Source organism: Cynocephalus volans, chromosome 6 (assembly GCF_027409185.1).
Source record: "Cynocephalus volans isolate mCynVol1 chromosome 6, mCynVol1.pri, whole genome shotgun sequence".
NCBI classification, from domain to species: domain Eukaryota; kingdom Metazoa; phylum Chordata; class Mammalia; order Dermoptera; family Cynocephalidae; genus Cynocephalus; species Cynocephalus volans.
In genome coordinates, this window is record NC_084465.1 from 111,123,254 (window position 1) to 111,145,563 (window position 22,310).

Consider the following 22,310-nt stretch of genomic DNA (forward strand, 5'->3'; position numbering starts at 1 on the left):
TATACATTTCAGAAAATAAATATTCAAAGTTCTTCCAATTGCCAAAGTTCCCTTAATGTATCAAGGCAAAGTAATCATGAAATTCACTAAAAACCTGAAATATTTGGTATGCTTCTACTCCTGCTTCGAAATTAAACTGTTACTGTAAGATTCAGTCACTTTAGAGGGTAAAAAAGTAAAAATACAAACTAAAAATAGAAGTGAAAAAGGATTATACACCTCTGGCTTAAAAAGCCAAGGACAAACATATAGACACACACTGAAAAACAGAGCACTAACAATCACAGTGGAAGTTATTTCTAAAAGTATGATATGCTAAAGGAAGATCTAACAAAACATACCTGAACCGATGCAATTGAAGTTTCAATCTGGCTCAGAGTATGCAGTTTCTTTTTCATGCTGGTTAGGATGGCAGACCGAGGGGGAGGTGTGACTGACATGGCTTGAGGTCTATTGATAAGCAGATCTTCGTGTTGCCACTGTTCAAAGACCCAAAAAATGTAAGAAAATAAGCAGGAAAAAACCTTTAGATAAATAAGGGAAGAGAGATGCAAGTGGGGGAGGGGGGGAACCCAGCTGCAGCAAATGGGAGGTGAAGAGGGAAAAATAATAAAAGAAACATTACAATAAATGACACCCAGGTGAAAACTTTCCTGAGGCAGAGAATAGCTGATAAATGTCTTGGATCATTAATATGCAACATTTAAACTAATTCTGAAGATGTTTAGTGGTCTAAGTAAAAATCTAGTACACAATCCCCCAAAAAGACAATCTCTAGTTAAGTGGATGGAGTGGGTTTGGGGGGTGGAGTTGTCCAGCAGAAGACTGAAAAGAAACAAGGACAGCAGTCAAAGAAAGAACTCTCCAAACACAGATGGAAAGGGGCAGGCAGGGCAGGTAACTGTTGAGAGAGGACCAAGCCATCCTGTATGTTGCAATGGTGACCCCACAAGTTCTAAAAGCTATTCGGGCTACAGTTTAAGTTATAGGTCATGCTTAGAGCTTTAAATGGGTTCAGATTTTTTTTTAAAAAAGAGGATTTTTACCATGTTTTCGCTAAGATTTAATTTTTAAGGGAATAAAAACTCTAAAATGTATAAAACTTTCCAGCATTAAATATTTTTAGAAGTACTAATATATATCTCCCAAACCCCAAATAATGTGCTTAAGCAGGACTATTAATATATCACAAATGTAATTTTGGAATTCTGAATAAATTACTTTTATCTTATGAGCTAACGATAAAATTGCAAAGAGATGGAAATATACTGGTTCCATGCCCTGAGCTGAAACAAACAATACCACTATTGGGAAGTGGAAACAACTTCAATATAAATGATACAAAGTAACCCGTTTGTGCCAAAACAGTTTCCTGAAAATGTAGTTCCTCAATTATTCCATGTGTTACAACTTGTTTGAAGCTCCTGCCAATATTGAAGCGTACATTTGAAAAGAATGAGACAAACAGCCACAATTTATACTGTGCTTAGCATATTATACAGATCAGCATATCTAACCCTCATGGTCATTATACTACGGGCGAGGTATTGTCCCGTAAGGAATCAGTGCTTAGGGAAGAAAGTTAAGCACAAGTTTATATACCTAATCCTGATCTGAATCCAAATCCATCTCACCGCAAAGCCTGTGCTGTCATATTGCCCCTAAATAAACAAGGACAAAAACATGCTTCTAAAACCAGTTCCCAAAATGAATACAGATTTGCGCTCCAAGCTGTTCATCACATCATTAGAGCATCAGGGAAACAGAAGTTACTTTTAGAAATAAGGAACCTTAATTATATGTTCAACAATACAGAAAGCGTATCTACATAATGAATAAATTCAACCATTAAAAATTGTATTTACGAACAATACTTAATGACACGGATAATGTTAATCATACAGCCTTCATGGAAACAAATTCAAAGGACACAAACTGTAAATGTAAAATGATCTAAACTACATAAAAGAGAAATAAGAATTTAAAAGAAAGCACCAAACTGCTAAAGGTGCATCTGCTCTGGGTTGGCACAGTACAGGAAGTTTTAAAAAATTCTCTTCGTTGAGTTGGAACCAGTCCAAATGTCCATCATCAGATGAGTAGATACAGAAAATGTAGTATTATCTACACAATGGAATACTACTCGGCTATAAAAAGGAATGAAATACTGCCATTTGCAAATACATGGATGGACCTAGAGAGAATTATATTAAGTGAAACAAGTCAGGCACAGAAAGAGAAATACCACATGTTCTCATTTATCTGTGGGAGCTAAAAATAAATAAATAAATACACAAACAACGGCGGGGGGGGGGGGGGAGAGACACAACAATTACAATTCCTTGAAGTTGATATGACAGACAGAAAGGGCATTGTTGGGGGGGGGGGGAAGGGAGGAAGGAGGGAGGTTTAGGTAATTGGCCACAATAATCAACCACATTGTATACTGACAAAATAAAATAAATTTAAATTTAAATTTAATTCTCTCGGTTGTATTGTTTTGTATTAATTCTCTCTGTTTTTCAAGTTCCCTATATTGAGGAAAAACACACCAGGATGAATGTTTACCTGAAACATGGCAATATGCAGCTGCACCCGTTGCAGGCTTGTCTTACAAGAAGAAATACTGGTTTCCAGCCTGCGCACCAAGTCATGCTTCTTCCAGGCAGTGTCGTAAGAACTCGCTAACACAGTTGCCCTGTTCATAACCAACTGAGAGAACTTCCCGATCTGGATGTTGTGCTCCACTGCTTTCTTACAAAGATCATCAACAGAAACTTTGCTTTCAGCACCGAAGTCCTTTGCCTCTACTTGAGCTATGATGTCTACACCCAGAGCACTGATAAAACTGCACAGCGTGAGTCCCAGGGCTTGGTTCGGTAGCCCTATCAATAGCTGCCTCACGAAGTCAGCTGTGAATGCCTTGATAGGTTTGGCCATTTGGTCTTCACTGAAGCAAGAGTTTCTAAAAAGGGCTTTCACATTGACAATCTGTACAGGCCCATTCACAGTATTCTGATCTTCAAGAGAACTTGATCCTAAAAAAAGGAAAATTTTCTTGAAGTATTTCATGCAAAAATAAAAGAAGGTAATAATGCTGCTTACTTAAAGTACTTAAGATTTTATTAATGTACAACTAAGTTAAGCTTCCTCCACCTTGCCCCCCTCCAAAGCATGACACAACTAAACCCAGCATATTTAAAAGGTAGAATAATACCTGACAATGTTTTAGAAAAGGTACCACAGAGCCTGAAGAACTCTTTAATTGTCTGTAGTCTTTTTAGAAAGAAAATCTCTTCTAACACCTGCCGGTGATTATCATCATCAAAAAAATTAACTTGGGTACTCCTCGCTTCCCTTATGATATCAATCTTTCGCCAAGCTATAGGGATTTCCATCTTGTTTAACTATGTAAACAAAAGAAAAGAAAGTTTATTTCTCCACTCTTCACATACTAAACAACTATTTTACTGCATTTGCATTATTCATAAAACCAAGTCAATATTTACCTTTTCAACTAATAAGCCAAAAGCAGTTTCAACTTGGGCAAACATGCCATCAAATGCTACCAAAAGCATCTGGCCAGCTGACATTTTTGGTGTATCATCAACTGAAGCATTTCTTGGTTGGATTAATTCACCATATTGAGCATGCAGTATTCTAGAAGAAAAGAAAAGGGAGTTAAAAACCTTCACTGAAGAGTAATGTGTTTTGGGGGAACACAAAAGGTCAGTAAGTCTCACAGCTACTATGCAAAGTCTAGAAAGCCTTCTGGCATTAAGGAAGGAGTGTTATGATAAAAAGGTATTTAATGTCTACTACAATATGAAGTCATTGGTTCCAAGTCAGTACTAGTAACTGTCCATGATTAAATTTTACACAAACTTGAATTATGACAATTTAAAAAACTACTACATAAAATATTAGGGCTGGCCGATTAGCTCAGATGGTTAAAGGGTGGTGCTGATAATACTAAGGTCCAAGATTCACTGACGCCAGCTGCCAAAAAATAAACTATCTATTTCTTCCATAGGGTTCCAAGGGCTGGCTTAAAAAATACCCGACTTGACTCTGTACACATGCATACATGTGTAACTATGGCACTGAAAGGATTTATGTACATATGTGACAAAACTGCACAGAACTACATACATGCACGCACACACATAAAAATGAGCACATACGTAATTAGTGAAATCCAAGTAACTTCTGTGGACTGTGCCACTGTCCACTTCATGGTGGTGTTAAGATACTAACATTGGATGAGGGATGAAATGCACTCAAGACCTTCCTGTACTGTTTTTTGTTTAGTTTTTTTTAACTTTCTGTGCATCTATAATTATTTCAAAATAAAGTATTTTTTATTTTATTTATTTATTTTTTTAACAGTTTTATTATTTTTTATTTTATTTATTTATTTATTTATTTTTTGTCTTTTTCGTGACCGGTACTCAGCCAGTGAGTGCACCGGCCATTCCTATATAGGATCCGAACCCGCGGTGGGAGTGTTGCCACGCTCCCAGCACCGCACCCTCCCGAGTGCGCCACGAGCTCGGCCCAAAATAAAGTATTTTTTAAAAGATATGTGTATGAGTATTTATAAGTAATTATACCTGCTCTAAAAATTAAAAGTAAACTTACAGTAAAGTAAGGGCTCAGAATCCTTTTCTGTGGCTGCCCCACCTGTTTCAGGAGGAAACAGGGCACAGCTAGCATTCACTTGCCTGGCAACATCAATGTAATGAGCATGTGTTTCTTCTTCGAGTCCCATAGCTGCATTTCTTAAATAGGCTTGAAGAGATTCAACCAGAGTCTGCAGAGGAACGCCATCGGTTGTCTGCTCAATAAGACTGTCCAGTTCATGAAGCATACTTTCTAATGTGTATTCCCCTTTCATTAAACATCTCAGTGCTTCTGGAAATATGATTTGCCGGAAATTTGAATTCAACTCCTATAAATATGTGAGAAACATATTTTAATGTTTTCTGAGTTTAGATAAGTTACACATTCGGAGACTTAGTGCCATAAATTAAGAACAAACTTATGCAATTGTAACTCAGTTATTCCTACAAACCTCATGCTGATCTTTAAATAACTACTTAAGCACTTACTAAAGGGGGAAATCAAACTGCTCTTCTGGATTAAAGAAAGGAGAAAGGCTGTGTTCAATATCTAAAACAAACATAAAAGTTACGATAAATTATGAGCGTTCACCTGAAGTGAGGTATATACTCCATTGGCTAAATGAACAGCTTCAGACGCTTCCACGGGGTTCGGGATGTCTAAGTCCTGTGGTACCAGGTGGCACTGCTTCAGTAACTGAACCAAGCAGGTGACATTTCCACTCATACTGCACAGCTCCTCCAAGAACCAGGCCCCATCACGAGAAGTCAAATCAACCAGCTGCTCTCCAGCACTTGAAGCTGCACCTTCCATCATCAGGTTACGCCTAAATGAGATAATAGGAAAACATTTGTACAGTTAAACGCACACACAAAAGAGGGTACTTCAAAATTTGAAAAGAAAGAAAGCAGCTGTAAGCCTAGGCAAGGCTAAGGAAAGTAAAAGAATATATCTTAAATTTGGGATTAAAAATAAGACACATGAAACCTCAATAAGCATCAATATTTTTAAGACAATGAAGTGGTCGATATGAGGCTAGCTAACCCACCTTGTAAGGGTACAAAGGGCAGAAATAATAACACTTGCAAGACTCAAAGATCCTTCTTCTCCATTCTCATGAAGAAAAACTTTAATGCACCGTTCAATTTCTTTCAACTGATCTTCACAAACTGGCACAGTAACAGCTTCTTGTTTCAAACGTTCCACTTGTCTAATAAGTCTGCTGTTTATGTCTGCTGCGTACCGCTGGAGAGTCATTTCAGTGGCAGTGATGAACTGACACACTGTTGGGGGTGGTTGCGGAGCATACTGCATTTCATATCTATAAAAAAAAAAAAAGATGTACTTGTGTATAACATAACCACCTCCTGCATGTAAATAAATTTCACATTTCACAAAATGCAAGAGAATATTGCCTTTGATCCTCAGAGAGTTGTTATCAGTATCTACATTTCACAGATAAGAAAGTCTCAAGAGCTTAAGCAACTTCCTCAGATGACTTGTTGATGAGTGATCAATGTTTGAGCCTAACTCTCCTTAAACCAACCCTACCACTCTTACACTGGGATATGAGGGTACTTCAAAAAGTTCACGGAAAAATAGAATTAAAAGATAATATAAATCTTTCCATATTTTAATTAATCAGGAAAAATACACTGTCTTACAAAGGAAAACATGACCTCAAATCCTCTTAAAACCAAGACAAAACTGGCTCCATTCAAATTCCATTCATCAACCATTTATTTCAGAAAAATAAAATATAAATGCAATACAAAAATCAAACACAACTTTGCTTCCACCCCAATGAGAAATAAGGAAATTTAAGTGCTATCAACTTACTTCCTGTAGAGTTCTTGACAGCGCTCTACTGTAGTGTTACAGATGAGCTCTTCCATCCAGGTCTTCCACTGTTCAATTCGATGTTTTTGAAATATGGCCTTTGGATACTGCAGAGCTACAGTTGCATAGTGATGTAGCTGTTCCAGACATCCACGGAGCACTGAGCGCCTCTGCTGCAGAAGAGCACCAACCTCTCCCTCCAGCTGCTCGCACTGGCTGATCAAGTGGGCCTGGCCAGCATTCTGCAGAAAGGCTGTTGCTGGCACGTAGCTTGGGGGACCTTTTGGTAAGACAACAGTAATCACAGCGAAACCATTAACTCAGCAGTCATTGAAAAGGAGGACAAACCAGAACCACACACATAAACATACAACTTCAAAACACACATCAACACATAACTACAAAATTCACATGCTCGCATTTGTATCTAAAATAAGTCAGCCCATACCAAGATCCATTTGTGTGCTTATCTCCTGAAGCAAACTTGCAAGCTGTGTTGCTTCTAAATTATTGAACGCAGCCTGATAATGTGTTATCCATTGTTCAAACTCATTCAGCTTCACCTGGATTGCTTCCTGAACAGCTCTTTGCTGAGTCTGTAGTTGAGTATGTTCAGAATACCTAATGAGGGAAACAAACAAAAAAAAAATAAAAAGATCACTTGCTATTCTTTCTTCTACATACTTTCACAACCTGGACTTTGCTCATACTTGGAATGCCTGGTAAGCTCCTTTTCAATCCTGATGGCCCTGCTCAAATGTCCACTATTTGTCTATTTTTTCCCTCAACTATGCTAACACATTCTACATAAAACTCTACCAAATCTCCCAGGTTTTGAATTCCTTAAAGGCTAAAGATTTATGCTTGGCAGATCTTTGTAGCCTCATGTAAATGCTGGGCACTTAGGTATTCAACTACCCTTTACTGAGAAACCTACTTTGTGTAAGATTCATTTGCTTAGATCACCCTATTTAATGTTTTCTAAAATATTTGGTGAAATAGATACAACTCCTTCCACTGCACAAATAAGGACTCAGATACAACCATACAGAGAAAACCAAAACCCAGGTTTTCTGAATCCAAGTTCAGTATTGCTACCATTATACCTATAATTAGTCACTTAAACATCTAACTTAAATATAGTAAAGAAATCTGTTTATTAAAACTCTTAAATTGCAGTCCTCAAGAGAGCTTTTATCATTTACGTGAGTTGCTGCAATAATTCCAATCCAAGCTGACAATGTTTACACAAATATGAAAACTCTCCTACGTGGAAGGTATTTAGATGTAAGAATTCAACACTATTTTAAACCTGTGTTGCAGAGTGCGAGAAGGATGATCCACTCCTTCAGCTCCTTCTAGAAACTCTATTTCCTCCAGCAGTTTGCCCTGCAGTTTTTCCACATCCGTCAGTTGCTCTTGCAAGCTTAGGTATTCATCTAAGCTGCTGTCCAGTTTGGGAAGCACAACCAGCATCTCATCCCTATTCTTAAACCAGTTCACCTGTAAAATGGTATTACGATTAGGAAGATTCTTACAAGGTCGACTGTGAGATATGATGATGACTGTCAGAAGAATCATGTTAGAACAATATTTGCCACATATAATTCTTTTTAAATATTAACATAACCGTAAAGTGGTGATGGCATCCCTTTTACAAAGATAACTACTGTGCTCAAGTTCACATAGCCATAAACTCACAAACTCAATTCCATTAACACCATGCGGTTACCACCACACCACACAGAACAACATTGGCATCACTTGCTACCGGATGGGGAGGGGAGGCTATCCAATTAAAGAACACTTACCATTGTCATTGGTATACACATTTCAATATATTTAAAAAGTGACATTTCAAATCATTAACCCACCTCCTAGGAGTGTGAGTATAACTATGTATATCTTTGTGTGGGAGCACTACCTAATAAAAAGATGGTATCAAATTGCCATATTTAACTGCCACTACAATATTTTTTTTTTTTTTTTTTTAAAGATGACCGGTAAGGGGATCTTAACCCTCGACTTGGTGTTGTCAGCACCACACTCAGTGAGCAAACCGGCCATCCCTATATGGGATCCGAACCCGGGGCCTTGGTGTTCTCAGCACCACACTCTCCCGAGTGAGCCACGGGCCGGCCCGCCACTACAATATTATACGTTACAGTCTTGCAAAAAGAAATTTCGAGAAACAGTTTTACTCAACTTTTTAACAGACATATTTACTCTATTAACAAAAATTTGACAATGACTTATTACATCATTGGGCTTTACCTTAATTTCAGCTACTCTGGAAGAGAAGAGGCTACGGGTGATCTCTCGCTCCATCTCTCTCTTGCTCTGCTTGCTCTCTGCCTGCTGGCCACCTCCACCATAGACAGCGCCAGCAAACCCAGCTTCGCCTCCTGCCGTCCAGTCCACCAGGGGGTCATACACAAAGGCCTCTAGCAGTGTCAGAAGAGTCTCTCTGCCACGCCGCATGATGTGTAGAACCTGTTTTCAGAAGAGTTTTAAATCAGTTTTGCCATAAGTTTCTTCGCTAAAATGTGACTTTTTTCATTCCATAGGTTTTGTTCATTTAACAGCACACTAAGAAGTAGAAGAGAAAACGGCATACCTGCTCACATGAAAGCCTAAAAACACCTTCTACTCCAGTTACACCCAGTGCTGTTTCAATGTTCTGTGTCATTCGAAAAGGAACTTTCTCAGGAACTCTAAGGCTTTTACCTTGAAAAGACAAATCATTATATTTTTGCCCTTTCACCAAAAAACATTTGACCCTCTGATAAATGTAAAAGTCCACTTTTATCTTACCTTTTTCAAAGCAAACATTGTAATCTATGTGTACAACTTCTCCAGTTGTCATATCTATGAGGACATTATCCAGATGTCTATCTCCAAGGCCAATTATGTATCCAACCATAGACATGACTGCAGTAGATCTTGCATAAGACTAAAGAAGAGGGGGTGAGGGGAGCAAGTTAAGCACCATTAGCAAATTTGCCTCCAACATAGACTTGATGCTCTAAAAGTTACAAAACTCCATACTACTACTCCCTTATTTTAAAATAAACAAATAGAAGGCATTCCTTGGGGTTGTTGCATGTGACCATGCAGGCTATGCATGGAGCAGCTGCATACAACACTGTATTCCTGTTTAGTCCTAGTTAATTATTATCAGAATGCTAGATTAAAATTAAAAAAAAAAACTTTTCTTCATCCTTCCTAGCTTTTCCCTTTCTAAATTTTTAATTCTCCTTTCCCTTCCATCCATACCCCCCGCCCCCATCTTTCCCTGAGACACAGTAATGGTCACACCATAAAAGCTCAAACTACCAAGGCAGGAGGGATGAAGGAAGGAAGCGAAAGAGGATGAGCAAGACAGACAAGAAGGTAGCAGGCAAAAGAAAGAATAATACTGATTACAGTCCTAAACAAAGCACATACCTGTGTAACCCTCCACCATTCATCAGGTGTTGTGCAAGATGACCAAAGCTCTTTCGCAAGGAGATTTGGGGGTGTGGCCTCCATTAATTCCTCTAACACTGCCTTCATTACATGAAGAGGCCAATCCCGACGGGACACATCCAGGCTAAGTCCAACTGTTTTCAAAGCGGGGCCAATTTTACTATAATAAAGTTCACTAGGACGGGGTACAATTCCAGGATTCTGAGGAGTTTGGTAGGAATCTTGGGCCTTTAAAAAAATACAATTTTAAAAGAAGATCCACTTTACTTAAAGACAAAGATTACTCTGAATGTAAAGTAGTATTTTAAAAACCAAATTTTCAGTAGCATTCTCTACCTACTCAGCTAAATTTCATGTACAAAAACCAATTCTTTTGAACTACATATCTTTCTTATAATCCTCACCTTTTTATTATTTTATTAAAAAATTGGTCTACTGATAAATTTTGAGGTTCAATTCAAAACTCAACACCCAAGTTACATGCTTTTTGTAACATATGATTCCATCTAAAAATTATAATTCATAATTCATGTAAGCATGTTTCATTCTTCAATCAATACAAAATTAACAGATATTCAGGGACACATTACATAAAAATTTACATAACCCTTCTCTAATTCCTATCTCTAATTTTTCTGGAGTCTCCTACGCACAGTTTTAAAACTTGACTCCTTTCGACTCTTGCTCCTTCCCATATCTACTCTAATTAGAAGCATTTTCTTTAGCTAGATGTAGAATCCTGAAGTTGAGACTGTATAAGATTCATCACAATAGTCTTAGCAGTTAGTACCATTCCTGGCATATATTAAGCACTCAAATAGTTGGGAAAAATGAATTCTAAAGTAAACTCTGAGTCTAAATCAAAGTATAAATTCACAGGTGCAAAACAGGATATCATGGTGATTAACTCTAAATTTAAAGTTGTTTCTTATTTACATATCTCAAAGAACCTCAGTTTCAAAGCTGTCTATTATTTACAAATTTCATTTAAAAGACCCTAGTAAGCCCAGCTAAAGAATTAAGATGTAAAATATCAAATTACTGAGTGATTAACAACCATGCACTGCCCCCCAGCAATATGTCTAAATAAGATTAACCCAATGTCATTTCTGCCTCTAAAATTTTATTTTTATGAAATGTGCCTCAAAAACACCTTCCCAGGGACCTCAGGTCTTTTCCTTTTTTAACTAGAGCTCTAATACAGTAAGCCTTGAAATATTTCACATACCAACAGAGAACGGCTAATATATACACTTGGTTATGAACATCCATGTAAAAGTACTTTTGTATTTTAATTTTAATCAACCTTTTGTGCTTGTAAGGCAGCCTCCCGCTGTTGCCACCGTTTGTAAAGACCAAATAAGGGTGTGGCTCCATCCACCCACTGGATTAGTCCTGATCTTGTTCCCAGTGGTGTTACAGAATAGTGCCGAGCATGGAAACGGGGTGTTTCCTGGCGATTAATTGTAGCAAACATGGTATTCACAATAGATAGGAACTGCATTATTCTTTCATCCAGATGTAAATCCTCCAGTCCTATGAAAACAAAATTAAAGTAGTTACGGTAGGTGACCAAATGGGGTTGGGAACATACTACATTTTCTGGTTTTTTTCAACTAGCAGGAGCACAATGAAGCACACTTCAGAGCATTGCATACTATTCAGCAACTAGACATTATTAGTATTAATATTATATACAGTATATAATATTATTAGCTGTGCCTCAGTTCTGTTTGTATAAGTTCATACGGGGGAGGAGGAGAATGGAAAATCTTTCTATACAGCATCCAATCACTGCCATTCAAAATTACATAGGGTACAGATACTCTGCACTATTTGATACAGAGAAATTCACGTGAAACAATCCTCTCCTACTACACACACACACACACACACACACACACACACACACACACACACACACACAGAGCATTAATAAGTCTAATACTCTTCTTAAAAACAGGGAAAGTTTTTAAATTTACTTTTTTATTTAATTTTTTGGTGGCCAGCCAGTACAGGCATCCAAACCCCTGACCTTGGTGTTAAAACATCATGCAAAAACAGAAAGTTTTTAAATCCTACCTTTGAAAAGATATGGGTAATTTTTCCCATCTGATCCCAGAAAGAGAAGCTTCTTTGGCTTGGTTTTAGTCGGTAAGATTGTGATGGTTCCGCCCACACTGTGGATTGTGACAGTGTCTCTGGCTGAGACTTCCCCAGGAAGAGCAATTTCAGTGTTAGTCATGGCAGCCAACCAGGGACTGATTTCTTCAAGACGCAAGATATAACTTGCACGTTTCTGTGCTCTCTGTTGCAAACTCAGCATTATCTATATTCATAAGATGAGAAAATAAGTCTACATTATGATTAGCACACATATTTTCTTCCACATTCAATATGGCATAAAAATAAACTTAAAAACCCATACCAAGGTACCTGTTGTTCTGCTGCCTACATTTAATTTATTTTGGACCATCCCGAGAAGGGAAACCCTGGTGTGTTGATATGTACTGAGTGATATCTACTTTGTTAAGACCACTCCTTCTCCTCTGTCCAAACAAGCAATGAAATCACGGGAGATATAAGGAAATCGCTTTGATCACCAAACACAGGCCTTTAAGCAAACTAAAATTTCCCACCGTTGAGCTATGTGTTTTGAACAATGGCAAAAGAAATCAACTCAGTCCCTGTTACAGACCAAAAGATACAACTAGCAGATGGCTGTCAGGTAGACACACCTTTAGAAAGCCACTCACAAAGTTATTAACATTAGGTTACGAGAAAAAATGAGGCTCAATCTATTCTTATCACACTAGAGGACAGGAAATTAAGTAAATTTCTAGGAGCCTTAACAAAACTGAAGAAAAGACAAAAACAGGTAAGAATATTTTTAACAGAGAAGTAACAATTTGGAGCTGTGACCACTTGAAGTATACAGAAAAATCCCACAACCCCTTCTAATAATCACAGGGAATGAACTGCATATATAGTTGTATCCCTACTTATAGCTAACTCAATAATCTGCACCTGAATTAACAAACTCTTGAGCTGAGCTTTCACATGAAAAATTTTAAAGCAATCTTTAGCAAGCTTTTTTCATAAAAAGAAAAAAACAAATGGAAATACCCCAAATATAAATTGTGGTATTTTCACATAATAGATAGTTATTCAGCTATACACAAAACATGAATGAATTAAAAAAAAAAAAAACTAATACTTATCCAAAAAATAGGGAAGTAGTAAAAAGAAATCCACAAATGGGAACATACAATATGATCTCATTCATATGAAGTTCAAAAACAGGCAGAAACTAAACACTATGTCATTTAGAAATGCAACTTAAAAAAAAACTATTTTTTAAAAATTAGGCAATATTTAATTCAAAATTCAGAACAGTAATTTTGAGGAAGGGGATACAGCCAGCCTTTGTATCCAGGGGTCCCTATCCATGGATTCAACCAATCAATTCAACCAACTATGGATCAAAAATATTTGGGGAAAAAATTAAAAAATAGCATAAATAAGAAAATGATATATAGTATAACAAATATTTGCATAGCATTTACATTTTATTAAGTATTATAAATAATCTAGAGATGACAAAGTATATAGTAGGAAGTGTGGAGTCTATATGCAAACGCTTTGCCATTTTCTATAAGGGACTTGAGCATCCATGGATTTTGGTGGTCCTGGAACCAATCTCCCATAGATAACAGGGATGAATGCATAATTAGGAGGGAAAAAGTTTTATTTCTCTAGGTAATTCCATTTTTATTTTTTTAGTTGCACTACAGCTAAAAGAAAGGGGGACATAGGTATTCTTTTCAATTTTGCTTTTTTTAAATACATATCCTTTTAGGGCTGGCTAGTACAGGGAGCAAACAAAAACATTCTTTAAAATATGCATAATCATCATAAAATGTTTTGTCAGTCATTTATTTCACATTAACACACCAGTTATAAAAAGAATTCCTTCTGTGTCTTGCTCTGGGTTTCTTACTTGATTTACTGAGAGGGGGACAAAGAAGAAACTGGTCTTAAACACAAGGAAACTGCAGTTTTGGCTAGGCTGCACATAATAAACTTCATCCTTTATGTTAGTTTTCTTGGCTTGTGCTTCTAGCTATTTCCTCTGAATTTAGCAATTTGCAGTTACTAGTTAAAGTTGGCTGTACTTTTTGTTTCTACATGTTTCTTTTAATGGTTTTCTCATTACTGAAGTTCGGTAAGGAAATCAGGCAGGAGCAATAAGGGTAAGTAAGAATAGAGAAAGGAGGAGGAATGAAAAGCAAGAAAAAGCTACAACGTAATAAAGAGGCTCCCCCAATTACTGCTGTTACTGCTATAACAGAAAAAGACCAAAGAGAATATAGATTTAAGGGGACCAAAACAGAAAAGAATTCTAAAATATTTGAATACCCTAAACATCCCAAACAGCATATGCAGAATTGATTTCACAATAATTACTTCTAAAAATTAATGTTGTCATATGTGGATAGTTTGTCTGTTAGCAATATTGAATGCTCCCCTCAAGAAATACTATATAGGCACAAGACTAAATTTCTTTATCTTGTACGAGAATATAGTAGGCAACCAATATTTAGCTCATGGCCAGAGCCCCTCCCTTGGCTACTTTCTTGTAAGTATATTCTCCACTGGTATGAAGCCTCCATACTTGAAAGAGTAGGTGCCTTAAGCCATTCTCTTTGCCCACCAGCCCCCAAATTCTCAAAATCAATAAAGCACTGTTCTCTACATTCCTTATAAGCAATTGGTCTTGGGCTTGCTGGGCTTACAAAATCTCCCCCTCTTGTGTTCCAAGTAAGGAGAGTCTATGTATTTAAATTTTGTATCTCAAAAGGAATTTTCCATTTTAGTAGCATTCTTGAGATTATTCTGTACCTCTTTAAATGGAATCCAGCTGCTTCCAGGCTTTGCAGGGTTTGATGGGGTCTTCAGTTTTTCTAGGGCATTTTCAATTGCATCACCATAATTATCCTGAAACCACTTTTCATGAGGTGTTTCTGCAGGGGCTGCTGTGATGCTCCTTACATGCTCCAAAGCAAACACAATGGGTTTCATCAAAGCGGTGTGCTTCTCCCGCATGATTGCAATTTTCTCTTCTCTGACCAGGAAGACATTTTTATTCAAAAACTTCTTGCACAATAAAGTTTTATATGAACATGGGACAGTTTAAATGTATTAAGTGTATGTAAATAGTACCAAAGAATAAATATAGTAATAAAATACTAGCAAAGTAACTCACGAACATAGCATTGTTAAAAAAAAAAAAAAAATCCAGCATATAAAACAGCACTTCTCTTTCAATAAATGGTATGAGGAAAACAAGATATCTACATGCAAAAGAATGAAGTTGGACCCTTAACTTACACCATATGCAAAAAGTGATTCAAGATGGTTCAAAGACCTAAACTTAAGAGCTAAGACAATAAAACTCTTAGAAGAAAACATAGGGAGAGATAGTCTTCATGACACTAGAATTGGCAATGACTTCTTGGATATGGTACCAAAAGCACAGGCACCATAAGAAAAACTTGGACTACATCAAAATTATAAGCTTGTGTATCAAAATATACTATCAACAGAGTAAAAAGACAACCCACAGAATGGTAGAAAATATTTCCAAATCATGTATCTGATAAGGGGTTAATATCCAGAATATATAAAGAGCTCTTGCAACTCAACAACAAAAAAACTAAACAACTCAATTAAAAAATGGGCAAAGAACTTGAACTGACATTTCTCCAAAAAAGATACACAAATGGCCAATAAGCACATGAAAAAAATGCTCAGCATCACTAATCAACATCACTGATCTTCAGGGAAATGCAAATCCAAACCACAATGAGATACAACTTCACACTCGTCACAATGGATATTATTAAAAACAAAAAACGAAAAAAAGAAAAACTAAAAATAAAAATGCTTCGGCAAGGATGAGGTTTTAGAAACTGGAACCCACATACATTGCTGGTGGGAATGTAAAATGATGCAGCCACTATGGAAAGCAGTTTCTCGGTTCCTCAACAAGTTAAACATAGAATTTTGCCATATAATCCAGCAGATCCTCTGGATCACAAACAAAATACACACAAAATAATTGAAGCAGGGACTTAGATACTTGTACACCAATGTTCAGAGCACATTATCCACACAGCCAGAATGTAAAAGCTACTCAACTGTCCACTGATGAATGGATAAACAAAATGTGGAACATCCATACAATGGAATATTACTCAGCCATAAAAACTAAGTAAAATTTTAATACATGCTGCTATATGGATGAACCCTGGAAACATTATGCTAAGTGAAAAGAGACAGACACAAAAAGATAAATACTGTATGATTCCACTTATAAGGGTACTCGAAAAACCTAATGGAAAACAATTGAAATATCTTTCTATGAACTTTTTGAGGACCCCTATTATATGAGGTACCTAAAAAGGCAAATTCATAAAGACAGAAAGTAGAACAGAACTAATCATGTGCTGAAGTTAGGGGGAAATGGAGAGTTACTGTTTAATGAGTACAGAGTCCCTGTTTGGGATAATGAATAAGTTCAAGAAATAGTGGTGATGGCTGCACAACATTGTGAAGGTACTTAGTGCCATTGAATTGTATACTTAAAAATGGTTGAAACAGTAAATTTTATGTCATATATTTTACCACATTAAAAAAAAGAGGCAGCTTCATTTTCTGAGCAAAAGTGTATGAAAACATACTTGCGTAAAGTGTTGTTGTTCTGGACTCTCTTCACCTCATCTTCGAGCTGCTGAATTCGTCTCAGGACATACATGTGTTGCTGTAACAAAACTCCCAGCCAGAGCTCATCCCAGAGCACAGTGACCCTGCGCAGTTCAGCCACAAGCATCTGAACCTGTATACACAGCACATTCAAAGAGCTCATTTACAAGTCTACACACAACACAGTTCTTCAAACACTGGACATTACAAGTTGTGTGCATTTTTTATTCATTATACAATTAATGAACCCACCCTGATTAGTTATTGTATTGTACGAAAACCAATTGTGACTATTCTAAAAACCTTTGTTACTCAAATATTATTTCCAAGACAGTTTTTATGAGTTTTGTTTTTAAGAAGTTTTCTTCATTTTTTTTTTTTTTTTGGGGGGGGGGTTTGAATTAAAAATTGTTTTAAAACATATGAGTTGAGTTTCTTTGTACCTGTAACACCATAGTTGGGTTTGCAGAGGACAGCTTATCTACAATTTTGCTGTAGCAATCCTGCATCATGGCTTGGTCTTCATTTAATCCGCTTTTAGGTTCATCCTTATTGCTATCCTGAGAACCAGGAGGACTTCCTCCCTCACATTCAGAAACCAGCAATTCTTCTCCTTGAATATTGCCAAGCAAAGTTGGAATTGCAGAGGAAAACTTATTTCCTGTAATGAAATAGAAGAATAAGAAATACTTCGAATGTCTCCCCCATAGTAGAAAACATCAATAATCTTCAGAGCATTCATTTAATTAATTTGCCTTCTGTGCATTAAAGATTGCATATATATATATATATAAATTTTTAAACAAGTTGAGCTTTCATATTTATTATTATAAGCTAATAGAAGATACATGGGAGAAGATAATACATGAGTCTCAGAGTCCAAAATTTGGTTTAATCCTTATCTGCCAGTTACAGCTCAGCGAACCTGAGAGAGAACAGTGAACACTTCTTCACACCTTGGTGGGTTATTATAAGGACTGAAGACAAAATGCAAAGCACATGTCCTACTTGCCAGTTACATAGTAGTTACTCCCTCAGTAAATGATAATTACTACTGAAAAAACTATTAACTCTACCAACTCTGGAACATAAAACTCAAAAAAAAAAAAAAAATAACCTAACAAAAATTATTGGCAAAATAATTTACACTTAAAATAACATTATTTTAATACCTGAAGCCTGGGATTCACTGCTAAGTGATATGGTACCCACTATTGCAGGATATAATATGAGATGTGGGGAATCTTGAGCCACACGGCAGAGGAGGTTACAAATACTTTGGCGCACATACACTTCCGGGTGGTTTAAGCGTGAGAAAAGCTGTGGAATAATTCCTTCAAAAGAAGAAAGAAAGAAAGATACTTTAAAGTCATAAACTGTCAACATAGTGCATGCAAAAGAATAAATCCTGACGTGAGTCGGCCCAAGTTTTCAGGGCTTCAAATTTCTCCCTGTGAAAACAAAGAAATATACACAATAGTTCTTAATTTGTAAGTCTGGTTAAGGCACAGAGCTGTAATCAAAATCCAGAGCAACTCAAAAATGTTCTAGAGAAATGCATTTTCTGTGAATGCCTACAAAGAAGGCTGACATGGACAAATCAGAGGGTATACAAAATCTTTTGAAACTTATTTTTACCACTCTCTCCAAAATTCATTTCGTACAGGAAAAGCTCCTGCCTTTCAGACTCCCATTTATCTGAAAGGTGGAAGGGAAGGCCTTAGTGGTATAACAAGCAGACCAGGGTGTCCTATGAACTAATGTGGCAATTCTTTAATAAATTCAAATAGTAAAACATAAAGGAATTACTATTTTTTATTGTCTTGTATATACCCTTACTCAGAAAGAGTTCTTACTGAAACATTTTATTTAGGCTATCACCTCTCCACGGAGCAGTAGGTGTTGTTTCCAAGCCATGTTCCAGATACTGCCGAAGCTCACCAGCATGTTTCACAAGCAATCGGAGCAGACGCAGCGTGGCCATCACAATCACGTCATCAGTGCTTTGTTCTGTTCTGTGACTTAAATGCAGCCGAGGGTCGTCCTCATCTAAAGGAATCTAAGGGTGAAAGATACGGGAAAAAATTTTTAAAAGAAATTCAGAATATGGCTTTTGTTTACCAGCAAAGAAATTCCAAATAAATTTTCTTAAAACAGAACACTGTGCTACCTACTTGACCAGCATTGAGTTTAAGGAAAGTAAAATATGCACTGCATGACAGTTTGTACAGGCTGAAGATTCTATCCACAACTTTCCTCCACACTTTAATAACACCTTCGGTTGCACTTTCGTCAAGTTCTGAAAGCCACGGGCAGCTTGATATTAATTGACGCCAGATAACATCAACCATGTCATCTTCCTCATTATCTTCACTCTCTGTTATCTGAAGTGTTATATCTTCATCCTGAAGAAAAATGGAGCATAAAATCCTATTTTTAAAGCAGGTGGGGTTTTTTAAATAACAAAACAAAAAGGGAAAAAAGTGTGTGATTTGATTATCACATGAAAACATTTTCTCATTGAGAAGAGACTAAATTATTCCACATTTAATGTTAAGCATGCTAAATCAAGTCAATATGCTTCTCTTAATGATACATTTACTAATGTAGCCAATGAACAAGGACACAGGCATTTAGCAAAAACTAAAGAAGACTTTTTTGGTTTTTTGTACTTTAAATGCTCCCAAGTTACAATATAATATTCTGTCTACTGAAAATTAAACATAAACTGTTCAAAGTTTGAGGTTGAATGTACACAGAATGTGTTTAACAGACGTTACTCTCTTTACGGTATTGTGCATGCACCTAACATCAGCTTTGGTAGCGATGTATAGATGCTATTTGTTAAGAGCAAAAACTGACAGCATAGTTTGGCTTGGCATGTAAAATCCATGCCTTTGAAGACTGCAACAATACTCAACAGTTACAGCATTCTAGAATTGACAGAACTTTGAGGGGGAAGGGAGTAAAACCTACAGATCATCTAGTTCATTGTTTTCAAGTCTGGCTGAATATTAGAAACACCCAGTAAGCTGAAACACACACGCACACATGTCCTACTCAGAACATCTGGAGGTAAGGTTCATGCACTGGCCTATTTTAAAAGCGGCCAACCTAGGGTCAAGAACCTAATTTCTTTCTTTCTTTTTTTTTTTTTAAAAAAAAGATGACCAGTAAGGGGATCTTAACCCTTGACTTGGTGGTGTCAGCACCACACTCTCCCAAGTGAGCCACGGGCCGGCCCTAAGAATCTAATTTCTGATCAGAAGAGCAATTAAAAGAGAAATTTACTTATATAAAACAAACCTCACCTATTTTTAACAGGACCATAAGGAAATAACTTCATTTCTCAGGAAATTATATTCTTCTTAGGGAAGTATTATAACTCACTTTCATTTTAAAACTCTTAAGTTTCTATTTGCAACAAGTGCCAAAACTCCATTCAATATTTAATCAATTTCCCTAAAATCAATGAGTTGGAACAGCAATCTTGACACTACCTCCCCCAAACACTGTATCATGTTTTCCTTGCCTGAATTCCCGCTGGCCGACATACAGCCTGTCCAAGAATACCATATACCCTCTCTTTCTCTTCTTCGGTTACAGTATCTGGAAGCAGATTTTGAACTTCAGATTTTTCTCTAGGCAACAGACGAACACCTTCTCCCTGGCTATAAAAATAAACAAGTCATCAGTATTTCAGTTACCAAACCTTTAGCACATTAACAAACATTTTAAATCTCTATTTTGCAATGCATTCAATAAATAACACATTTAAACATACATACCTGGCATTGTCAACCACCTTTCTGCCCCATCGATAAGCCCAGCTAGCCAATGCTGCCCAAGATTTGGCCACTTCAGGTGCCTGTACTGAAGACAGGTGATACAACTGTCCCAGAATGAAGTCAGGTTCTCCAACTCCAATATGTACTGCCATCATGGAGGAAAAATAAAAAAAACCTCAGCAATGTTACATTCATAAATTTTTAATGGCATTCCCAGTAACATTTTAGGTTTTTATTATCTGAAAGCAATCAATAAATTCCATAATATTATCGTACATAATTTGATAAGGCACAAACCTGGATTATCCTTTTCTAAAAGGTTGGTATGTTGAAAGGAATTGCTTTGCTTCCCAAGTAAGTTTAGATTATCACCTGTGGAACACATCAATTACTTTCATGACACTGAACAGTTCAGTGTCAGATGTGCTATAGAATGTCTTACATTCTGGATCTGACCGGCTATTTCCTCATGATTAGATTTGTCTTTAACATGGCAAAAACAATACAGAGGTGATGAGTATACCACCTCATTCAATCAGAGACTCATGAGGCAAATGATTTTAGAGGTAAAGAAATTGCCTGCCATAGTGCACTTGCCAAGATGAATATTTATAATCATCACAGGACTTATCCCTTATGAATGTCAAGACCCTATAATACATACATCAGAGTTATGATAGAAGACCAGCATAAGTAATTTAAATCCTACACTTCAGAACAAAATAAGGGTATATTTATGTCTCAGCAAAGAGGATGATTATCTCCCAAACTGTATAAACAGGACAATGGTGCGTACCACAAGAGGTACTCAAACACTGAATAAATCAATTACTCTATTTGTTGAGTAACTTTCAGTTACTAGTGCTGGTGTGAGTATGGAAAACTTAATTCTTTCTGTACTTTCTATGCTCCACCAATCAAGGAGAACGCAGGCTCCTATTCTATATCTTCATTGCTCCTTCTAGCATGAGGTAAAATTTTAGCTACCAGGGGCAGAACCTTATTGCCAGAAAAACATTTAAGCCTATAAAAGCAACCTGAATCTGGAAGGTTCGAAGTATGGCATGAAGGCAGAGCTCAGAGACTTCCAAAATGGCATTAGGTCCTAAAAATATGTTTCAGTTACTTCCAGGCAGTATAATATACTGAATTTCCACAGACATACTTTTTGTGGCAAATTATTGCCAGTATAACATTGTAAGCTTTAAGGGGGGGGGGGGGAATATAACTTCTAAAATGCATATTTTTTTAAAGCTAATAAAGGAAAAAACCCCTACCTGTAGATTCACTCTCAATCCGAGGATACTCTTCTTCCATGGTATTAACAGATGGCAATTCTATTAAAGCAAGTATGTTTTTAGACAAAGTAGAAAGACCTGTGAAGTTCTGCTGTTGCTGAGCTCTGTAAACCTGTTTCAACTGTCCTGAAATCTCTTTCCATTCTGCCTGGATCCATTTAGCCAGCGTCAGAATTGACTTAGCAACTGCATATTCAGCTTTCGCAGACTTGCAGAAAGATATGGCACAAGAACTCAACATTTCCATTGCGTGTGTTGACTGGCCTACAGAATACCAAAAAATCAGCACTTGAACCCTTAAAAGCAAATAACTGGCATTATTTCAGGGTAAAATAATGAACTTTAAAACATGTAAATCAGTGATATTCAATGATCTCTGGAAACATCTCTTACTTTAATACAAAAGAAGTAATTTGTTACAGTGTAAGTAACTGACTCATAGACATAAGTCACAAATGTTCTGCAACATCTGGAAATAATCAACTTCTCTGTTACTACTTTACACCATACACAGTAACATTCATATACA

General features: G+C 36.7%; 1 protein-coding gene across 7 annotated transcripts in view; it reads right to left on the bottom strand.

Annotated features, from left to right (window-relative positions):
* The window catches only part of SMG1 (SMG1 nonsense mediated mRNA decay associated PI3K related kinase), a 98,356-nt gene that overhangs the window by 12,228 nt on the left and 63,818 nt on the right, over nt 1-22,310 (bottom strand). For all 7 annotated transcript variants that reach the window (XM_063100485.1, XM_063100483.1, XM_063100480.1 and 4 more), the window contains 25 exons: nt 21,761-22,045; nt 20,484-20,628; nt 20,228-20,366; nt 18,870-19,100; nt 18,577-18,754; nt 17,868-18,029; nt 17,139-17,356; nt 16,674-16,828; nt 14,833-15,055; nt 12,013-12,259; nt 11,237-11,466; nt 9,910-10,158; nt 9,277-9,415; nt 9,080-9,189; nt 8,737-8,955; nt 7,775-7,965; nt 6,911-7,083; nt 6,463-6,742; nt 5,672-5,944; nt 5,215-5,449; nt 4,725-4,951; nt 3,510-3,660; nt 3,218-3,407; nt 2,569-3,038; nt 342-479 (listed from right to left, as the gene is read on the bottom strand). In XM_063100485.1, the coding sequence (XP_062956555.1) occupies nt 342-479; nt 2,569-3,038; nt 3,218-3,407; nt 3,510-3,660; nt 4,725-4,951; nt 5,215-5,449; nt 5,672-5,944; nt 6,463-6,742; nt 6,911-7,083; nt 7,775-7,965; nt 8,737-8,955; nt 9,080-9,189; nt 9,277-9,415; nt 9,910-10,158; nt 11,237-11,466; nt 12,013-12,259; nt 14,833-15,055; nt 16,674-16,828; nt 17,139-17,356; nt 17,868-18,029; nt 18,577-18,754; nt 18,870-19,100; nt 20,228-20,366; nt 20,484-20,628; nt 21,761-22,045 (5,258 nt within the window). The remainder of the gene's footprint in view (nt 1-341; nt 480-2,568; nt 3,039-3,217; nt 3,408-3,509; nt 3,661-4,724; nt 4,952-5,214; nt 5,450-5,671; nt 5,945-6,462; nt 6,743-6,910; nt 7,084-7,774; nt 7,966-8,736; nt 8,956-9,079; nt 9,190-9,276; nt 9,416-9,909; nt 10,159-11,236; nt 11,467-12,012; nt 12,260-14,832; nt 15,056-16,673; nt 16,829-17,138; nt 17,357-17,867; nt 18,030-18,576; nt 18,755-18,869; nt 19,101-20,227; nt 20,367-20,483; nt 20,629-21,760; nt 22,046-22,310) is intronic.